General features: G+C 34.4%; 1 protein-coding gene across 2 annotated transcripts in view; it reads right to left on the bottom strand.

The window, feature by feature from the left end:
- LOC134659135 (PTB domain-containing adapter protein ced-6) overlaps positions 1-21,536 on the bottom strand; it is a 96,270-nt gene that overhangs the window by 57,921 nt on the left and 16,813 nt on the right. Inside the window, exon 1 of one of the 2 annotated variants that reach the window (XM_063514761.1) lies at positions 19,619-19,984. The exons of the other annotated variant lie outside the window; for it this stretch is intronic. Within the exon in view, the coding sequence (XP_063370831.1) occupies positions 19,619-19,716 (98 nt within the window). The 5' untranslated portion in view covers positions 19,717-19,984. Of the gene's footprint in view, positions 1-19,618; positions 19,985-21,536 lie in introns of those variants that run through there. 2 annotated transcript variants of the gene reach the window in all.

Here is a 21,536-nt window from a genome sequence, read left to right as displayed (position 1 = left end):
TATTATTAACGCCGCGCCAATATTATTGCGGCGCTATGCGACGTAAGCGCCAACTGCCATAAGGTACCTTTTGCCGTGGAACGTCACAAATAAATATCTGTCTCATTTACAGAGGGTCCCATTAATAGAGGTGAGAATAGAGGATATATTTCAGTTATAGAGGTGGTCAATAAGGTATTTTGTAATTATCTTTAAAAATAAATAAGGTAAAATAATCCTTGTCCCTAAATACTTTTTAAGTCTGTTTAAATATTTCTTTGAATTTATTTTGAATGATTCTCCAAAGGATAGATTTTTTCAATTATGTAAATTTGATACGGACTTTATTGCGTCTTAGAAATGTATTAAATGAAAATCTGTTTATTCGTGTTACTTATCAAAATTTCAGCTTTCGTTTCGATAGTTTTAACTACATAAAGTAACTAAATGAAACTTGAAGTCGTTTAGACACAATTAACCAAATGTGGAATTTGTGCATAGACTAAGAGTTAGTAAAAATACGGAAATTTATCAATAAAGTCCAAGTTAGAGAGGTCATAGATTGACGTACGTCAACGTACGTTATCTCAGATACAGAGGTGAACTCCTATACAATTCTAAAAAAACAATTAGGAAAATGTAGTCTTATAAATATAGTCTCAGTAAAAGAGGTAAAATACACTCTTTGCCTCACTTATAGAGGTAAATGGGACTATAAAATCACAACAGCTAATCCCAGTTATAGAGGTTCGTTTTATCTCACTAACAGAGGTAATTCAGTGCTAAAGTGACGGGACCGCACCATGAGTCCCAGCTATAGAGGTTTCTCACTTATCCAGGTCCCACTTAACCAGGTTCCACTGTACTATAGCTGGTCAAGCAAATATTGTCAGTAAAAATAGGCGCGAAATTCAAATTTCTATGGGACGATATCCCTTCGCGCCTACATTTTTCAAATTTGCCGCCTTTTTCTACTGACAAGATCTGCTTGACCAAGTATAAATTAAATTTCTAAATCCGTTCGCAACCATGTTTTTGGGTTAGTCATCGCCATCAGGAAATTCCTTCGAACAAGCAAACACGGAAGCAAAATATATTATGGCCTCTTTATAATATGTTGGTATTAAAATTATCGACAAAATCCTACGCTCAGTAGTCTAAACACCAATATACTTTTGTTGCATTCTTACGTAAAGTGTCATTCTATGGAACTTGCTAACTATGTAAACAAACCGCCATATTAAAATTGTCTCTGAATGTCAATTTACTAGTGACTTTTGTTTAGAGTCAGACCGAGAAAAGTCTGCAGCGATTTTGATAGCCCACGCTGTGCAAGTGTAATTTTAAACGTCAAACTTCTATGAATTTATGACGTGTAAATAACACTGCGTGGGCTATCAAAATCGCTAGACTTTTCTTGGTCTAACTCTACATAGTTAGCAAGTTCCATAGAATGACACTTCACCATAGCATATAATTTTATAATAGGCCTCACTAAAACATCCGCATTTACTGAAATTACGTTCCGTTTCACGCAAGAATAGCAAACGTTGCTTTATCTTTATCTGTGACCCATTTCTGAACGAAAACAAACTTACATTTTCCATCCCATATTGCATCTGTGAAACAATTGACAAGCATTTATTACCAAGCGATTCTAGTTTTAAGTTTCGCTACCCGCAAATGTAAAATTGTTGCAAAATTAAAAACAAAATAAGTCAAGTTGAAAAAGCAATGTAATTTCAAATCTAAAGCTATGCGCTTAAGATTTAAATTTAAATGTATTTGTTAACGTTTACTGCAGTTTAGTTTTGAAATACGTTGGTCATTGTTATGTCAAAAGGTCGTTCACCCGGTTTCGGCGGCAATGGCGGCAAACGAGGCCAGCTTAAACAGATGTTGCGAATTTGAATTTTAGGTCAGTTGCATTATGAGTTGGATAAGTTTAGAATAATTATTCATTGAATTTTGACGTTGCAGTTAAATTATAACTAATCCATATTAATTAATGATGTGTTTGATTATTCCGAATCACTTTAGTGAACATTTTCGTAGAAATTTTCTTAGAAGTAAATGTTCATGCTATACATATGTTTCATCTTATACCTTTAAACGAGCAACTCTTGTATATTTCTTTATATATATATTTCGGGGATCTCGGAAACGGCTCTAACGATTTTGATGAAATTTGCTATATGGGAGTTTTCGGGGGCGAAAAATCAATCTAGCTGCAAGTTATATAATATTATTGTCTAGCTGGGCCTGATCTCTGGGAAAATGCGCATTTTTGAGTTTTTATATGTTTTCTGAGCAATAAGCTCGGTCTACCAGATATTGTAATTTAAGCATGTCGTTGAAAGAATGGGACCGTATCTTCGGTTGTATCGGAGCGGTTTTTGGCGACAGGTTCGTGTAACTTAGTTCTTAGACAATGGGTAGAAATAATTTCAAAATTAAATAGACGGCCTCTACTACAAAATTAGCAAATAACCGAAAATACAACAATATTAAAACGCTCAAACCATTCCTGAAGTGAAAACTTCTTTAGCGGCGCTGTGCAGTTTTTGAGGTAAGGAAAAAATGTTAGCTAGATGGCGTTAACCTCAATTATACATAGTGCTGCAGACATTTTGCAGTAGTAATTGAGTTTTCACTTCTGCCGGCACTCCCGGAGTGTAACCCGTTGTTTTTTTTACTTCGAATGTCTTTGGATGTAGGCTATATCGACAGGTGACAAGCAAAACTCACTAATTACTAAAAAATATTTAAACAAAAATCAACCTTATATTAGTAGGTACTAATATGGTTCACTATGACTATGAACTTGTGGTAGTAATTATTAGTGAGTTTTGCTTGTCACTGACGATATTTACTATTATGTAATCTTGTCTGTACGTGTTGTTGGTCTGTATCTGTTTCTTCCGCAATAAAGTAAGAAAAAATTCATGAAAAAGATTTTAAACTTAGTTACTTTAGTGGCCATTTTACTTTCATTCATATTTCGAGTGAAATAGGTACCTACCTACAAAACGAAACAAAATTCTGATTCTTGAAAAAGAGCAAAGATCACTTGTTCATGTTCAACCAGTTTTGAGGACTCGATCGCTGTCTATTATTAGTTCTTCATCAATTACTTAATCGATTAACTTTTATCAAAACAGTGCAATCTTCCCGATCTTTTCTTACAATTATCTAACGATGCTAATCAGAATTGACTTGGATAAGGAAGCCGATTCTGTGATAACAATTTGATATAGTTTTGATTTTGTTATGATACTACCTTGACACGTCTCGCAGTGACGCGCTAATGTTGCGCGTGAGATGCCTGTTGACGCGACTCCTGTCATACGGACGTAGTTCTGCAAACGGGAACCAACCCACACTTAGTGCCAGTTAGCCCATCCGCACTTGACAGACTGATCAACGTCACCCGTCACGCCGCGGCGGTTTACTATGAAGCTTTACATGCAATTAAATCTAGCGAACGCTTTAACGATGACAAACAGTTTGGTGCAACCCGCCCTTAATCTCCAACCAAATTTTTACTATAGATGGTCAACCCCATTTGTCACTAAATAGGAACCAGAAAAACTATACTCATCCTTTTCTTTTGGGTGCTAGTACTAGTGTAAGACAAAGATAGTATCATTCTCTCTGTCTATGTTTGAAATGGGACAGTCCTTTGACACACTATAAGTACATGTTTGAGCATTAAGGTTCGATTTTCAAATTTTTATTCGTGCGGTTGGTTCTTGTTTGCAAAACTACGTCCTAACAAACAATTTCGCGCAGACCAGTCAGCGTTAGCGAACGTCAAGGTATCATAACAAAATCAAAACAATAGCAAATTGTTGAATCAGAATCGATCTCCAGGTTTCGTATTTGGACGGTTAAACCTGTTGCTAATGATCTATTAAAGGTAGTGCGTAGTTCCAACGCGTGCTATGATTGAATGACTATTCATGGATTTGGTAATCTTGACCTACTAGTTTTTATTAACGTAGTACGAACACTACGTACATCATCTAGGTATTTTAAAGGCATTTAATCATTTTCCAGTCGGATTTTAGTATGATTTTGTACAGTCCTTGAGTTGATTAAAGTTAAAGGCTTTTACACACGGTGTATAAATGGATTAGATATAAATTAAATACGAGTATATTTATACCCAGTGGGGTGATTTCAAGCCTGGGACAAAATTCCCAATCATTTTAATAAACAGAAAAGAAACATGTAATATAAGAGATTGAGACCAAAAACTAGGTAGTCAAAACATTTACGAATAATCCTAGTAAAACTTTGTACTCATTACGTATTCTCTAAGTTAAAAATTCGTAAAATTTAGTAACCACAATTTGCGATTCTCAACGGCTTACAGTAATCCTTCTTGCGTAATGCCGTACTGTGATGCATTTCTAATAATTTTAATACACCTGGGTCCTTGCAAAACAATTAAAGTGGAGCGTGTGTGGAAATATTATACTTGATTATGTTTACTTTAATGTTATGAGGCGTTTCTTTTTCCTTAGATTGTCCTGTTTTTCATTGTGTAAAATATGATTGCTTACTACAGGGTCCACAGCCAAAATTTTGATTCCAACCTGTATTTATTTTGGTATTTTGGGGAACAGGGGCCCGTTTCTCAAAAGCTTGTAGCTTGTAACTTGTAATACAAGTGGAAGTCTAACAAAAGCTGGCAAAAAGTGACATCTGGGGCCCGTTTCTCAAAAGCTTGTATATGGTAATACAAGTGTAAGTCCCTTTCTAACAAAAGCTGTCAAAAAGTGACATCCGCTTGTGTTACAAGTTACAAGCTTTTGATAAACAGGGCACTGCTTGTATTACAAGTTACAAGCTTTTTAGAAACGGGCCGCAGGAGTAAAATTATTACCTACTTCTCGCTCTCTGCTTTTGTTTTTCATTTTCGGAACGGAACAATAATAATAATTATTACATAGATCCAAATAGTAACACAGCTGTATTTGTTTTGTACCATTTGTATTTCATTGACATGATTGGTTCATAGATTCACTCTGCTTTATTGGTGGTTCCTGTTTTAGTCCACGGGAGCAACTGGAGCAAGCCAGCTATTTACGTGTTAAAACTTGCAAATGCAACTATTTAATTAAATTTGATACCTGGGGCCCGTTTCTCAAAAACTTGTAACTTGACAATACAAGTGGAAGTCTCTTTCTAACAAAAGCTGTCAAAAAGTGACATCCGCTTGTATTACAAGTTACAATCTTTTGAGAAACGGGCCCCCTTTATTTAATATTCTAAAGGCACGTATTTAACCGGTCAACTAATTAATCAAATTTCGGTAGTTTAAAAAAATAGAAATGGGTACTAAAATTAATAGTTTAATAACAAAAACGGAGCCTTAAAATATATCACTATGAGCTGTATTTTAATGCCGTTACATTACAGCTTTTGATTATTTTTAGGCAGGTACCAAGTATTTATTTGGCAACTGAATTATTATATTGGAGACCATTTTTGAAGCATATTTTAAAAAGTAAACGGCTATCTAATAATTAAAAAATGAAGTTCTTTTAAAATATTTTGTTTAGTCATTACACGGTCAACCTAACACGATCCTCCTCGCTTCGCTCGTCGTCGCACCTATCTTTTGACTCTGGCTGAACACAGTGAAAATTAGTGATTAAAAATTAAAAGATGTAATGGTATAATGGGTTAGGAATTTCGACTTTAAGTGCACTGACCATTGCGTACTGGTAAATTAATTTCAGGTGTTTAGTGTAAAAACTGACCAATATTCATAATTTTAACTGCTTTCGTGTTAAAATACTACCCAGCTGAAACGATATGCTCATTTATGATTACTTAGGTGTGAACAACTAGATGACAACCAAATTTTATGATCGTTTTACAATATTAGTTGCCAATTTATTATTTTAGACGCTAAAACGCCCAACGCTAAACGCTTCAAGTTCCCTATTTTTATTGGTTGGCTTGATTTTGCTGCCAGTTTTTTTAATAATATTATTATGATGCTTATATTTGAGGCTAATATACATTTTTTGGCGCTAAAATATTAATGCACAGCCAAATTATATCATTATATGCCCAATGAAAGTTCCTGTTTAATATTTTAGTTGCCCGGTTAATAATAAGCCTATTCTAAATGTGGTAGAAATCCGTTTGTCCTTAATCCGTTCCTTTGATAATTGGTTAGCTAAAGAAGTATTTTATAATCCTTTCAATTTGTTTGTGCTTACTTAGAATAACCGTTTGTTTAAATTAGTTTGAGGTATAAATACCTACCCGTAATCGAATATCTCAGTGTACGAACTGTAAGAGCAATTCATAGTAAAGCCATTGATACACTCGTATTTTATAACACGTATAGAGTCCGTGCGGAAAGAGAAGAGTCGTGAAATGTATGGTATCCAATACATTCTACGACTCTATTCTTTCCGCAGAGACACTATATGTCCATAATATGTGCTCCAAGCTCTAACCACACATGTAATCGCGTATGTAGCATCCTTAAACGCAACAACGGGACATACATGAATGGCTAAATATAACACAAAGGCTGTCAAAGACCGCCGACCAGAGGTTATCACCGGCCATTACGGCCTTGTGACTACAGTCACAACATTAACACGTCGTTGGACTAAATACAGTGGAACCTCGATAACTCGAACCTCGATGAAGGGAAGGTAATAGCGTCTTAACACGAAATTAAACGTTATTCCGTTCCCTTTAAAGCCAAAATCCTCTACAATTCGAAATAGTCAACCTCATTAACACGAAGAACCCAAAGATTCCCTTCGTGGGAGGTCAATACAGATTTTGCCTCCATTTTTAACTCGAAAAATTAAATAAGACCTCTGAAGATACGAGGTAAAAAGATAAAATATAGCAAAATATTTCCTTCTTGTTTCGTCATCTCGAAAATTTGAAACCCGAAGAAAACAATAGGACTGTTCGTGTGATTACCTCTGTAATTTTTATTTATTTATTGTTTACGAATACTTCGTTGGTTTTACCTCTGTAACTCCAACTTATTTTAAACGAACCAAATCCTTTGATCAATTACCTATAAAAACTTCTGGTTAACACGATTTTTTTGAAATTTCCCTAGCGATTAGTGTTGCTGAAGTTCCACTATAACAGTATTAACTGACCATTGGTGTACCTTCTTTGTAATAAGGTTTACGAATTGTCAACAGTGTGGACGATAGTGTAAAATATGCATTAACAATCGTATTACATGTGAAATCTTAATTAGACAAGGCTTTTACTTAGCTATTTGCGATAATTCTTACAAATCTATCTTTACTTGTTTAGTGAGTAATTTCGTTCCGTTACCTAAAAGCGTATTAAATCAAAATTTTATATTTACATCTTACTTACAAATACCTACACTTTGTAAAGTAAGTTTGTATTCTTTGAAAATACCTACTTTTAGTTGCAAAACATTTTACTAGGTTCAATACTAGGCCCTCTACTGTTCAGTACCAAGAACATACAAAAAGCTTTTTTTATTTTTTACGATGTACCTGCTGACTTCGGTTGAGTTATAAGCCAAGCAATCATTATTTCCATTGTAATCATGGCTAACCATCATACATATTAAAATAACTCGATCGTTGATAGCCACTCAAAAGTTTTTAGATTTACTTACTTTTATAATGTATCGGTGTTCCGCAAGATACTATCTAGGCCCATTACTATTCTATACTTCTAGTATAAACTATGATGTTATCACTTTTTGTGTAAAAACGACATTATTATCAATTATTCTCCGACCTATCCAAAAGCTAAACATATTATCACTTAATGACAAAATGATAACCAAACGCAACAGCGCAAAACATATTGTGGGGACAAGGTACTAAACTAGGCCCTCTACTTTTCTTCAAACGTTTAATCAGTCAAAGACTATAAAACAATTATCACAAAAGGTAAACATAAAGTAATTAATCAGCCGCAACGCGACACTGCACAGTTTCACAATGGAGGCGGACAAAGGCGCAGACGCGGAGGTTATCTGCCGGCGTATTGCGTTTCCTGATTACGCGCATGTACGTACACCCACGCCCAGAAGAACACTAGACACGTGTCAGATAGTTTCTAAATACGCATCTGTATCGGTATTATCTGTAACTTTTTATTTTATTTATATCAAAATTAATTGGTGCGCCACAGGGTACTGCACTAGGCTAACTTTTATTCTTATGTTATGAATATTATATATCTTTCCAGCTATATGATTATGCACATGTCTACCCACGGCCAGACACATTAGACACGCGTTGTGTTAGATATTAGTTTCTAAATACGCGTATGTATGTCTGTAACTGTTTTTTGTTCCACAGGGTAGTTCTAGACTCTAGCAGCTAGAGTCTCTTTTATTCTTCTAATCTAATAGGTACAATATGTAGGTACCTATACTATACTGTATATGGGGCATTATCTATGAAAAGGGACCTTATTGTCGATGGCGCTTACGCCGAACAGCGTCGCGCGGCATTGTATTTATATCGGAGCATCGTTAATAATAATGGCGTAAGCGCCATCGACAATAAGGTCCCTTTTCATAGATAACGTCACATATTTCTTTCCAACCATCCGCTGATTATATATGCGCAAGTATTTAACTTACCCACAGATAGACAAATAACTAAATAGACACGTGTCAGTTATTTTTTAAATACGCTGTCTGTATCTAAAAATGGTTAGCGTTCCACAGGGTAATATAATGGGCCCTCTTTTATTCTTATATCATATAATTCATGTAATTAGCTAACTCACAGAAGTTACCTACTTAGCTAGCTAATTAGAACTTAAGTATGACCTCATATTTATAAATAAATCACTGATCATTAACAACTTAACGTAGCATTGTGAGTTGGTGTCATATTTAACAAAACCATTTCCAGTTACTGTTACTCACACAAACGAATGAATGTCTCTTTGTCCCATTCATTTATCCGTTCATTCACTTTCCTGTTAAACAATGTAATCAATAAATATGTGACGTTATCCATGAAAAGGGACCTTATTGCCGATGGCGCTTACGCCATTATTAAGGATGTTCCGATATAAATACAATGCCGCACGACGCTGTGCGGCGTAAGCGCCATCGACAATAAGGTCCCTTTTCATAGATAATGCCCCATATGAACAAATCACTTTAATTGCATATAATAATGAGACATTAATAGGCAATATCAATTTAATTGACCTGATCCTGGCGGGCTTGAAGAACTTTTATCTTATTGTTTATTTATAACTGAATTAAAAAAAGAGCAAGGACTATGTGATAGAAAGCGGTCGTTGCTTATAAGCGATGTAACTTATCTTAACCGATGTAACTTATACAGTGGAACCTCGATAACTCGAACCTCGATAAGGCGAAATCCTCGGTAACAGAAAATAAAAAAATTCCCTTCCCTTCAAAGCCCAAAACCTCCATAACTCGAAATATTTATAGCGATATAGTCAAAAAGTAATTTGTGTCCAAAGAAAAAGTTATTTTAATTAGTATTTTGTAGGGAGTGCTCCCGGTACTGGTTTTCTATACAAACACAGTACCGGAACCGGGAATTCCCGGTTCTCGCCATACAAACTCAGTACCGGGAGGACTCCCCAGTATTTTGTGATCATATTTATAAGGTTAATCTCAAAGGAGGATTGGTCCCTTCTTTATGATTAAGATTAAAGTTATTTTTAAAGATAGGCACGTTACTCCAATACCAATGTGACAAAAATCCATTTTCCCTGAGAATAATGCATGCGATCGTAACTTACTTGTGTTAAAATCACTAACTATGAGAAATCTCACGGTTTGACAAAACAAGCCATTCTTTAAAATTAACATTGTTAATCAGTTCGTTAACATTTGATGCAACCCGCAGTAGCATTAACGAAACAATTAACGTTAATTATGTCGACAGCTGTCCCGTAGAAAATTTACAAATGTCATACACAATTACATTTGACGGATGTAGTTTAAGATCAGACGTTTTGAAACAACCATACTAAGCACCGGTAGGTATTAATTTTTACAAGCTTTTTTCTACACCAGTGCCCTTTATCAAAAGCTTGTAACTTGTAATAACAGTGGAAGTCCCTTTCTAACAAAAGCGATCAAAAAGGGACTTCCACCTGTATTACAAGTTACAAGCTTTTAATAAACGGGCCATAGGGACCCGTTTCTCAAAAGCTTGTGACTTGTAATACAAGCGGATGTCACTTATTGACAGCTTTTGTTTGAAAGGGTCTTCCACTTGTATTACAATTTACAAGTTACAAGCTTTTGAGAAACGAGCCCCAGCACTCTTATTTGTAGATTGAATGACTGCTAGTGAGATTGAAATCAAATTTATAAGAAGTGTTCTTAGGACCCAGTTGCACAAGCAATGTTTGTATGCAATATGTTTGCTCGGGTCAAATCTTGCAAGCTAAATTAAACCCACTTTGAAAGTTTGTTTTAAGTTTTTTTTTTAATTAAGCTATAAGTTACTTAGATCTTTAATTGCGTGCAATAAGACTGTAATTACTTAGTCAATTGTAAAGAGAAAATCATGTACTAATACCGAGTCATATGTGACGTTATCTATGAAAAGGGACCTTATTGTCGATGGCGACATTATTAACGATGCTCCGATACAAATACAATGCCGCCTGACGCTGTGCGGCGTAAGCGCCATCGACAATAAGGTCCCTTTTCATAGATAATGCCCCATATCACTAAAACTTATAATAAATCATTGTCTGGCTAAAATCATCTCGACCTAAATCTGAACATGCCGAAGTCTTATTAGCTGTGATTAGTTAATTTATTACTCATTAGATATTCGTCTAATTATTGCCTCTTTATCTCGAATAAACAAGTGACTGAGTCATGCTCAAGCCATACATTAAGTAAGACAAGACAAAGAAAATGACATAACAGACTTTTATATAAAGTGTCATTTTATGGAACTTGCTAACTAAACAAAAGTCACTAGTAAATTCATCATTCAGAGACAATTTAAATCGGCCGGAAGGATCATCATCAATTCATCATCATAGTAAATACTACTAATAACAGATCTTAACACAAATAAACAACATAACAAGTTAAATGTGTGATTATATTTTTACTGTAATACTTATAATAATTAACGTTAAGTATGTAAAAAAAACAACGGGTTGCACTCAGGGAGTGCCGGCAGAAGTGAAAACATTCTTTATTGATTTAAATGCCATCTAGTGAGTTTCGCTCTAACTGGTATTAATATAACTCGAGTACTAACAGTGATGTGCTTAGGGGTTTCAAGTAATGCGACGAAATAACGCTAGATGGCGTTAACCTCAATTACACATAGTGCTGCAGACATTTTGCAATAGTGATTGAGTTTTCACTTCTGCCGGCACTCCCTGAGTGCAACCCATTTTTTTTACTGTATACTACTAGTACTTGTATTATAAGTAAATGTTATTTTTGGACAAAAACTTGTTTGTAAGTATAAGTATGTTACATAAATCTCTACAAACAAAACATTACAACGCGACGCGAAGAATTATACGATTGGTTGTAAGTTGTAACAATAATTCGATACAACAATACCATTGAAAAGGAAGGCCGTATGATGTAATACAATGTCAGAAAATGCTTAGTCAAATGTGACGATATTAACCGAAAGGGTTCGGAATTTCGGATATGTCCAATAAGGCTCTGTTGGATCGTTTTCACGGCCGGTCAGCAATCGTCACAAAACTGACGGTCAATGTCAAACCGCACATTATGCCAGGAAAGTGACAGTCAGATTATTTATGTAGGTGTGACTTAAACAAAACTTAAGTTGCGTTTTGGTCTGTGGTTTTAAAGTACCTACATACCTACAAGTTAAAATGAAAAATCTCATTAGCAAAATATTTCCAATAAAAAATGAATTAACCTCAACAACTTTTGAAAAATGGGTACCTTCTGTGTCAAAACGACGCATTAGGTAGAATGTATGTACATATGGGGCATTATCTATGAAAAGGGACCTTATTGTCGATGGCGCTTACGCCGCACAGCGTCGTGCGGCATTGTATTTATATCGGAGGATCGTTAATAATGGCGAAACCGCCATCGACAATAAGGTCCCTTTTCACAGATAACGTCACATATACTGTTCACTTGGTGGTATGAATATTTTTTGTTGTTTTGTTTGAAATCATTTATCTTTGGTAAGGCATTGGTAGGGCATTTACTTGTGTGATGAGCACAGTTATTTGTTCCTGAGTCATGGGTGTTTTCTATGTACCTATATAAGTATGTATATCGTCGCCTAGCACCCATAGTACAAGCTTTGCTTAGTTTGGGGCTAGGTTGATCTGTGTAAGACGTCCCCAATATTTATTATTTATAATATTTATTAATTTATTGGTATCAATCGGCGTATCCAAAATGTCACTAGTGCGGCTACCATCAGTTTGGCACTGACATAAACGCCGTCGAGAACGTAATTTACTTTCTATACATCTCGCTCGTACTCGCATATTAGTGCAAACGAGATGTATAGAAAGTAAATTACGTCCTCGATAGCGTAAATGTCAGTTTTGATACTGTCAGTGACTCATGGTACGGGCTCTCATAATGTCGTGATCGCGAAATGTCACGTTCCAAACAATGCGAGTACCTAGTTACTTAAGGTTCTTGCAGCAAATATGGTATCATTAAGCTTAAATTTCATATAGGTAATTTCTTTATGGGTCTTAGGTTTTGTTTAAGTATTTAATTAACGATTTTTCTTACTTGTTTATTCTAATTGTTGAAAACATTGACTTAATTTCGTATCAAGCAGAGATCTGTTATGTTTTGAAATAGAGGAGATATTCAATCGAAAAAAAATCTCGCCATGTCAGTGTTTTTTTCTGAATTTCAAATATATTTAACTTACCGAAGCGAAGCAAGTTTAAATAGGTCACCACAGGACGTAACCCTTTAGGTCCTTAATCTCGAAACTTACCTGAAATAAAACCAGAAAATATAAGTAACCTAAAGCGATATATAAGACCTAAAGTTGTTACCTCTATTGTCTTTGTTTATGTTACTGTACATTTGGGGCAATATCTATGAAAAGGGACCTTATTGTCGATGGCGCTTACGCCGCACAGCGTCGCGCGGCATTGTATTTATATCGGACCATCGTTAATAATGGCGTAAGCGCCATCGACAATAAGGTCCCTTTTCATAGATAACGTCACATTTATTGTAAACTACGAGTTTGGTAAGGTGTGCAATAAAGAGTATTGTATTGTATTGTAACCTATGGGAATAGTACATTTACTACTAACTCTTGGCTTGGAAAAATGTATAAAGATGTAATGATTGAAATGAATGATTAAAAATATGTAAGATGTAATCCTTAGTACATATTTTTTTCAATTCGGCACAGGCTTAAATGAAACTTACGGAACAATACAGAGATGGCACTCAATGGTACCTACAACACGTGTTTTCAAACATGTTATGTGAGGGGGCGTATTCACATGTGATTCAGTAGATTCAGAGTGATTACGCGTTTTGCGACGCTGTCATTATTATATCCTCTAGCCCATACGTCAAACCTTGCCAAGCAAAATGAAATTTTATTTTGTCAACACAAAGTTCAAATCAGAATGGAACAGGAGACCTTTTTATAGGTCTCTGGGCGGATAGAGGATATGGAAAGATACGCAATTATTTTGTATTTGTTTGTTGAGAAAATAATTTATTGCCAATAATTTAATTTTTGGTGCAAGCTTATATCGCTGACTGTACTTTTCTTATCACAGGCAACTAATACTCACCGAGACAATTCTAACAACCAAACACAATTCGTTTTCGTTGTTTTATTACAGAATTCCCATGGCCACCTCCTGTCTCCATCATCAGATCAGCTCCATGTCATCATAATATTGCATTGTCATCCGATTTACATATGTATGCAAAATTTCAGCTTAATCGGAAATAGGTATAGCTTTCAAGACTTGACCCACAGGATACATAGATACATAGATAGGGTACTAACAGGGCAAGTTTAATAAAAGCTTGTGTAAATACCTGCAGATGTTCAGAAAATTTCCTGAAATTTTCGAGAAATTTTCCAACTTTATGGAAATTTTCCGTAACAGCACATCTGTAGGTACCTATTATAAACATAGGTACCTACGATGTATTTTATTTTTAATTGTTAAAATTACTCAGGATTTAAATGTACTTACCTAAGTGGTGTTCAAGTATACAAGTGTGTTTTAGAGCTAAGGCCGAGGATGATTCAACCTTCACTTCATTTCATAATGGCCGCGTGTAACTTTTTCATGAAACACGTAATTATTCTACACATGCAATTTGGTCATGTTTTATAATAAATGTGACGTTATCTATGAAAAGGGACCTTATTGTCTATGGCGCTTACGCCATTATTAACGATGCTCCGATATAAATACAATGCCGCACGACGCTGTGCGGCGTAAGCGCCATCGACTATAAGGTCCCTTTTCATAGATAGTGCCCCAAATAAATAAAAACAAAATAATAAAAGGATTTACCGAATTGAAAATTATGTAGGTAAGTAACTATAAACCCCAAAACCACTGAAAGTAGAACATTTGCAGAAACATTCTCAAAAATGCAGTAACATTCTCGGAAGTTTCTGGAAACTTACACGAGAATTTAAAGGAAATTTCCATTGAAAAAGATTCTTGTGGGTTTAAAAAAATATTAATAGTTACCACATAATAATAATAATTAGACAGGCAGAAGGCATATCTAATAAAGCTTACACACCTATTTGGCCATTTTCACTTAACTGTGCATCTTAAAGCGCGACTTAAGTCGTGTTTCAGTAACGTCTAACCGTTACATTCCTGACAAAATGTATGGGATCTGACATTGACCGTCAGTTTTGTAACGATTGCTAAATGCTAACTGGCCGTTAAAGGTGCACAGTTAAGTGAAAATGCCCATTTACGAATTATAGGGCGTTTTTTTTGTTGTCCCCTACACTTTTTTTCAAATTTGGGATTTTTTATGTTATTTCTACTCAGAATCACGAGCTCTTTCTATCCTAATAGGAGAAAAAAAAATGTCCCAAAATTTCCATACATTTTTCGAGAGCTCGTGATTCTGAGTAGAAATAACATAAAAAATCCCAAATTTGAAAAAACGTGTAGGGGACAACAAAAAAAAAACGCCCAATAACGTCTTGTTATGATTTCATTGTTTGCCAAATTTAAATTTCTGAGAACTTTTTCTATATAAATTTGGTTACTTTGGAAACTTCTCCTTGGTACAATGCTACATTTAAATAAACTATTTTTTTTTTATAATTTTGGTTAAGTTTAAGTACCCTAGATAACTAGAAGGATCAGGCGAGTGGTGAAGAAGAGCTAATTTAAGCTGCAATTTTGAAAGCTAATTAACTAGATAACGTTGTACGTCTGCGCCGGTTTGTAAAAAAAAAAACAACGGGTTGCACTGAAGGAGTGCCGGCAGAAGTGAAAACTCAATCACTATTGCAAAATGTCTACAGCACTATGTATAAAAATATAAAAAGGTTATTGACGATATAAATATAAACTTTACTTGTACAAAAATATACTTGTACATATTAATATTTTTTGCAACCAGAGAAGTACAATAGAATAGATAACTAAGTGCTAGTTTTACACCAAGGTCAAAATCTACATCCTAGTATTAATTTTGTATTTCGTAGATCTTGACCTCTGTCTGACCTTACAGACCATACATATTTAATATTTAAACGCCGAGGTACGCAGAGGCACCATTACAACATAAAATACCTCGAAAGGGTCAGTTTTGTTAACTAATATTATCTAATATTGTCATGAATATTTGTTTTTAAATGACACAGTTTGAAGAGGTTGTGGCGAACCTGTTTGGTAAACTTAAGGCTTCTACACAGACCTTGCAATTGCAACAAATGGCATGCGATTCTAGACAAATCAATAAAATATAAATAAATAATTAAAGACTTGGCTTAAAGGTCTCGTAACCAGGTCATTAAAAAATGCTGGCTACGAAGTCAACTTAAATATTTATTTTGTGTCAGACTTACGTATGATTTTGATTACAATATGAATTTAAATTAAATATAAAATGGTTAACATGTTATTTCTAATCATTATTTATTTATTTTCCTTGCTATAGAAGTCACAAGTAGTAAGCAATTTAACATGTTAAGATAATTTATGTAATTTAATAATTAAGTCGGTTTAAAGATATTTGTATTTCTCAAAAAGAATAACAGTAGTAGTTAAGTAGTAGTGTTTTTTTTATAATTTTAGGATAGTTTTTGCTCGTTATTATTTATTGTTCTTGCTGTGCTCACTTATTTTGGGTGGCATTTCTATACAAAGCCTACCACTTTTATTGTAATCATGTATTGAATGTCGTCTGTATAGTGTGCCTTATAAATAAAATAAAATAAAACAAGCTTTTTAATTTATTTAAGGGCTTGAAAGTGGAGGCTGTTTTTGTAATTTGTTCATCGCATAAGACTAGTAACAGTAGTAACTAGTAATGAAATTGTAAATATTTGACAAACGATTAATATATTTAATGAGGTTTGGAGCGTGTTTATGGAATACGCAAATAATATTTCTTAACACACGCCTTTACCTAGTTCCCACGAAACATATATATTGGCACAGTACCATCATAGTAATTTATAGGTCTATAGGTACTTAGGTACAGTCATCGTAGTACATTTGACGCTGACTGTACCTACTTCAGCGCTCAAATTTTAGGGCACAATGCAATTTATTCTAGAGTTTACATTTCTTAACAATCCACAATTTCTTGGTAATAGTCAACCAAACATACCTTCTAGAATCATAGGTAGGTAGGTGAATAAATATACTATTTAAATAAAATTCAGACATCAAATATATAAACAGCTGATTCGAATTGTGTTAGCATTTCTAAGAATAGATTCAGCACACATATCTTGTAACTTGATATGTAATGTAAAATGTTTATGTAATATGTTGCCAACAATAGGTAAGTCAGCGATTTTATAATGTAAATATTTCTTAACGGTTTATAATATTTAGTATACAGACTTACAGAGTGATTTTATTGTGAGCGAAATAGGTAAGTACATAAAATCTATGTGAATTATATATTAAAATAAAAATATAAATTTAAAAATAAATCTTATTTATTTTCGTAACAGTCGTATGTAGTTTTTAGTTTTAGTTTAGTAGTGTAATTTTAGTTCTTGTCACAGTTTGCTATAAATGGTTATGTCATCGAATTAAAACTTTATGATTATGATTAATTATTATTTAAATTGCATTAGTCGTCAATAACGGTAAGTTAAGCTAGTTTCATTTTTTACATTATAAAAAATAAAAGTTATTAACCTATAAAATTAATTATAAACAACATCTTAACCCAGTAAATTAATATACGATTTTAATATATATATAGTATACAGGAAACATCATATATGTACTTAGCTGATTAAACATTGAACGAATGAATATGTGAACAGAATAATATAATAGTACCCCAAATAATGTATGTCAAAGCACTGTCTCATCTCAAACATAGACAGAGATAATCATACTATATTTGTGTGTGTCATGTGTGTGTGTGTAGGTAATAACAACCGTCAATCTCTTTTTCATAGTCTGTGCAGAAAGAGAAGAGTCGTAGAATGTATTGGATCCCATTACATTTCAAGACTCTTCTCTTTCCGCATAGACTCTAGATAAAACATCTTAATTACTTCGTATAAAAACTGCGTAATTTTTGCGCACGACACATGACGGCGAGTTTTTTTTAGCACAAATCTCTTAATCTGACTGTAATATTGGGTAATATCAAACGTATGCAGAGCGTATAAGTTTATGTTGAACCACGCGAGAGATGCGTGCGCGTGCGCAGCTAAATATACGACCAAACAGACAAGTGCAAAGGTCAGTTCCCTATGACTTGCAGTCTTTGTGAGTAGCCTCATTCAGCAGTCGTATCATGGTCGCATTTTTAGGGTTGCGTACCCAAAGGGTACAAAACGGGACCCTATTACTAAGACTTCGCTGTCCGTCCGTCCGTCCGTCTGTCACCAGGCTGTATCTCATGAACCGCGATAGCTAGACAGTTGAAATTTTCACAGATGATGTATTTCTGTTGCCGCTATAACAACAAATACTAAAAACAGAATAAAATAAAGATTTAAGTGGGGCTCCCATACAACAAACGTGATTTTTGACCGAAGTTAAGCAACGTCGGGCGGGGTCAGTACTTGGATGGGTCACCGTTTTTTGCTTGTTTTGCTCTATTTTTTGTTGATGGTGCGGAACCCTCCGTGCGCGAGTCCGACTCGCACTTGGCCGGTTTTTTTAATATTTTGATCACCTGTGCTGTCAATGATAAAGAGCCGATCATCTTAGCCCTACTGCATTTGTCACGTGATAAATGAAAGATAAACATGTTAACTCATATTTATAGACGGGTCTAACGCGAAATTTATTTACATACCTTTACTTACCGACAAACATGGAAAAGAAACATGGAACATGGAATTGAAAGATAAACATGGTTTAAAATATCAAACACTTAAATTTCGCGAGTTACCTGTTTGCATATATCGAAAACTGTTTTAAAATGATATAGGTATTTGTGATTATTGATTATGCATACTCGTATTTGTTTAAAATATGTGTCACCGGTTTACTTTCCGAATCCGGTACTTATAAATTATATGACTGCACTATAGGTATTATGTGCAAGTAGGATCTTTTCGGAAGAATATGCACTTATAATACGTATAGGTACGCTATATTATACGTATTCGGCTAGTACGTCTTGAAAAGACATCACATTCGGAATCAAACACATCCTGTATAATCTTGCAAAGTTAAGGGTCCCTAAAGCCCTTACGCATAGGTAAGTACAAAATATAAAGTTGTTTATTTTACCATTTCCTAAAACATTACAATATTGTGTTTTTTTTAAATTTACGTTTCAACAGTTAACGCATTATCATACTGGGGTCGGATGTCGGATCGGATATGGATAATTTATGTACAACGCAAATACTAAGTGTTCCATCAACAGTACATTAATTATAGTATATACTGATTACAAGTATCCTTAAAACATTATACATTACCTACATTATATTACCTATTTATTATGCATAATATCGTCCTCTCAAGTTTATAAAAAAGTAGTAGAAGTTATTTTTTAATACGAAGTTATGAACCGTAGTTTATTTATTTGTTTCATTTTTAAGTTAACTCTATACATTTCAGCTGATTCTTATATTATACTAGTAGAGGTTAAACAACTATTTGCTAATGTCAAAAAGCGTAATGAAAGATTAAAAAAGAATAGTGAAAATAGTTTTGAAACCGGCAAAACTTTGTAATAAGTAATTAAGTAATGCAATAAACATGTAATCACAGAAAATATCTACGTATGTATGCTCAAGTCCATACATAACATAACCATTCCACTGTTGAGTAAGGCGCAACCGCGTTTCAGCTTTCCAATCGACTATTACAATACGATGATAGTCATTCACATTGAAAAACATTATTTCTAATACCCACAACAAAAACAGAATGAAAATCCACACATAAACAGTAATGTCAACCCTGAAAAACAAAAACTAACCTCGAATTCTTAGTGACCTTGGTCCCATTTGCGTTCGCGCCAAATTCAACTTCGTTCCCTCCAAAACTCCTGACAAGTGGCATTTCACCTTCGGCCATTTTGACACACTTTTTTTTAATTTTTCAAGACTTGGTTTACTAAGTTTTGGCACACAACACGCGTCGAACTTGCCGTCCGGCGGCGCACCGACTGAATGATTGGCCTGGCTATTGGTGTAAATGTAATGATGAGCGCTTCTCGTGTAGGATAACACTGCTGTGATAATTGAATGCGTTTATGCAAGATGGTTGAAACACAACGATTATTTTTAAATAAATATTTACGATTCTGTGGTAAGGAAAATGGTGCGGTGGCTTGAAGGTGTAGGTGTCAACTGTTTCAAGTGATATGGACAATGAGGAAGATCCTTGTTTAATTAATTAATTCGTACGTGTATCTGTAGTAAACAATGTAGGTGTGTTAATACATATGTTCAGTGTATGTAGTACATAATTAGCTCATACGTAACTGTATAGCAACTCATGTTCGTTAATAGGATGTGTAAGACGTCTCAAAATGACATATCGGAGCACATAATACCAGGATTTAGATTAAATCTGGACAGAATGAAGTCTTGGTTCTAACCAAGCAAACATAAACATAATATTTCGTAATAAACTGAGTCAGTATGGAAAAATCCATCACCAGGAAAACTCGCCACAAAACTTTTTTTTTTGTCAAAATAACTGATTTGATATTACTTAGTTAATGAAAATTTTGGCAAATTGTGAGTTGACCTAACAGTATATTTTTTTAATTCGACATATTTATTATATCGTATGTTTTCATTACATACAAAATTAGAGGGAGGGATGTTTTCATTACATTACAAACAACTTAAAATATGAATATTGAATTGAACTTTGTTTAAGCAATTGTAAGAATAATTGCATTCAGTTGAAAAACTATAACAGGCGACAAGGATAGTGTATCGAACTTGATATGTACCTTTCACCTGTGACTCACGTGAGTCTAATGACAGACAGTGTTGCTCTTTAGTACGAATAATCTACTTGCTTTTGCAACGGCCGTTCTAAGGAAAACTGAGCCAATTAATTCACCACACATTTCCCAGAAAATCTACGACAAAATGAGTGTTCACATCTGCAAAACTGTCCTGTTAATGATAGCCTAAGTTTACTTAGGTTAGCTATAAGATTTAAAAATGTCTCCTAAATTCCCTAACAATACAATACCAATTACTGTTTGTTGCACACTACAACACAGCAACCAATATAAAAAATACAGTAACTCAAGTAGAGATAAACAACAGACGGTCTTATTATTAATAAGCGTAACTTACCTAACCCTTTATTATGTTAAGTTAAGTTATAATGACGAAATAGGAAGCATCGGCTTACTGGGATTTGTTAAGATCAGGAGAACTAGGACAAGTGATATCACGACACAATTTATTATTACTGACTCTTCTCTTCTTCTCGTATTGTAATTGTAGCAAGAGACGGTATACAATTAGGCCGAGCACGCACTGCGATTTTTTGTCGTGCGATAATTTTGTCGCAGAAACGTGCAACGTATGTGTTTATATGTCAGTGCGCGCATATACGACAAACATATACTTATATATTACAGCGCGATTCTAAAATCGTGTCCCAAAAATTTTAATCGTAGTGCGCACTTGGCCTAATATGGAAAGAGACGCGAAATTCGTTCTATGTTTTCCTTAAGTACCTACTTTAAAAATTACTCTAGTCCTTAACTGGCCAAGTCATTAGCATAATTATGACATTTATTTACTTACGACTTCGTTAACTTTATGACGTAGGTTCTGTTACGTCATATGTGCTCTAGTCCTTTCGTAGAAAGCGTCCTATAGTTTTCCGACATTACTTGAATATCAATTTTGGCACAGATTGGT

The sequence above is a fragment of the Cydia amplana genome, chromosome 24 (genome assembly GCF_948474715.1).
Source record: "Cydia amplana chromosome 24, ilCydAmpl1.1, whole genome shotgun sequence".
Classification (NCBI taxonomy): domain Eukaryota; kingdom Metazoa; phylum Arthropoda; class Insecta; order Lepidoptera; family Tortricidae; genus Cydia; species Cydia amplana.
Note: the sequence above shows the minus strand (reverse complement) of the source record. Positions and strands in the feature narration are given on the sequence as shown.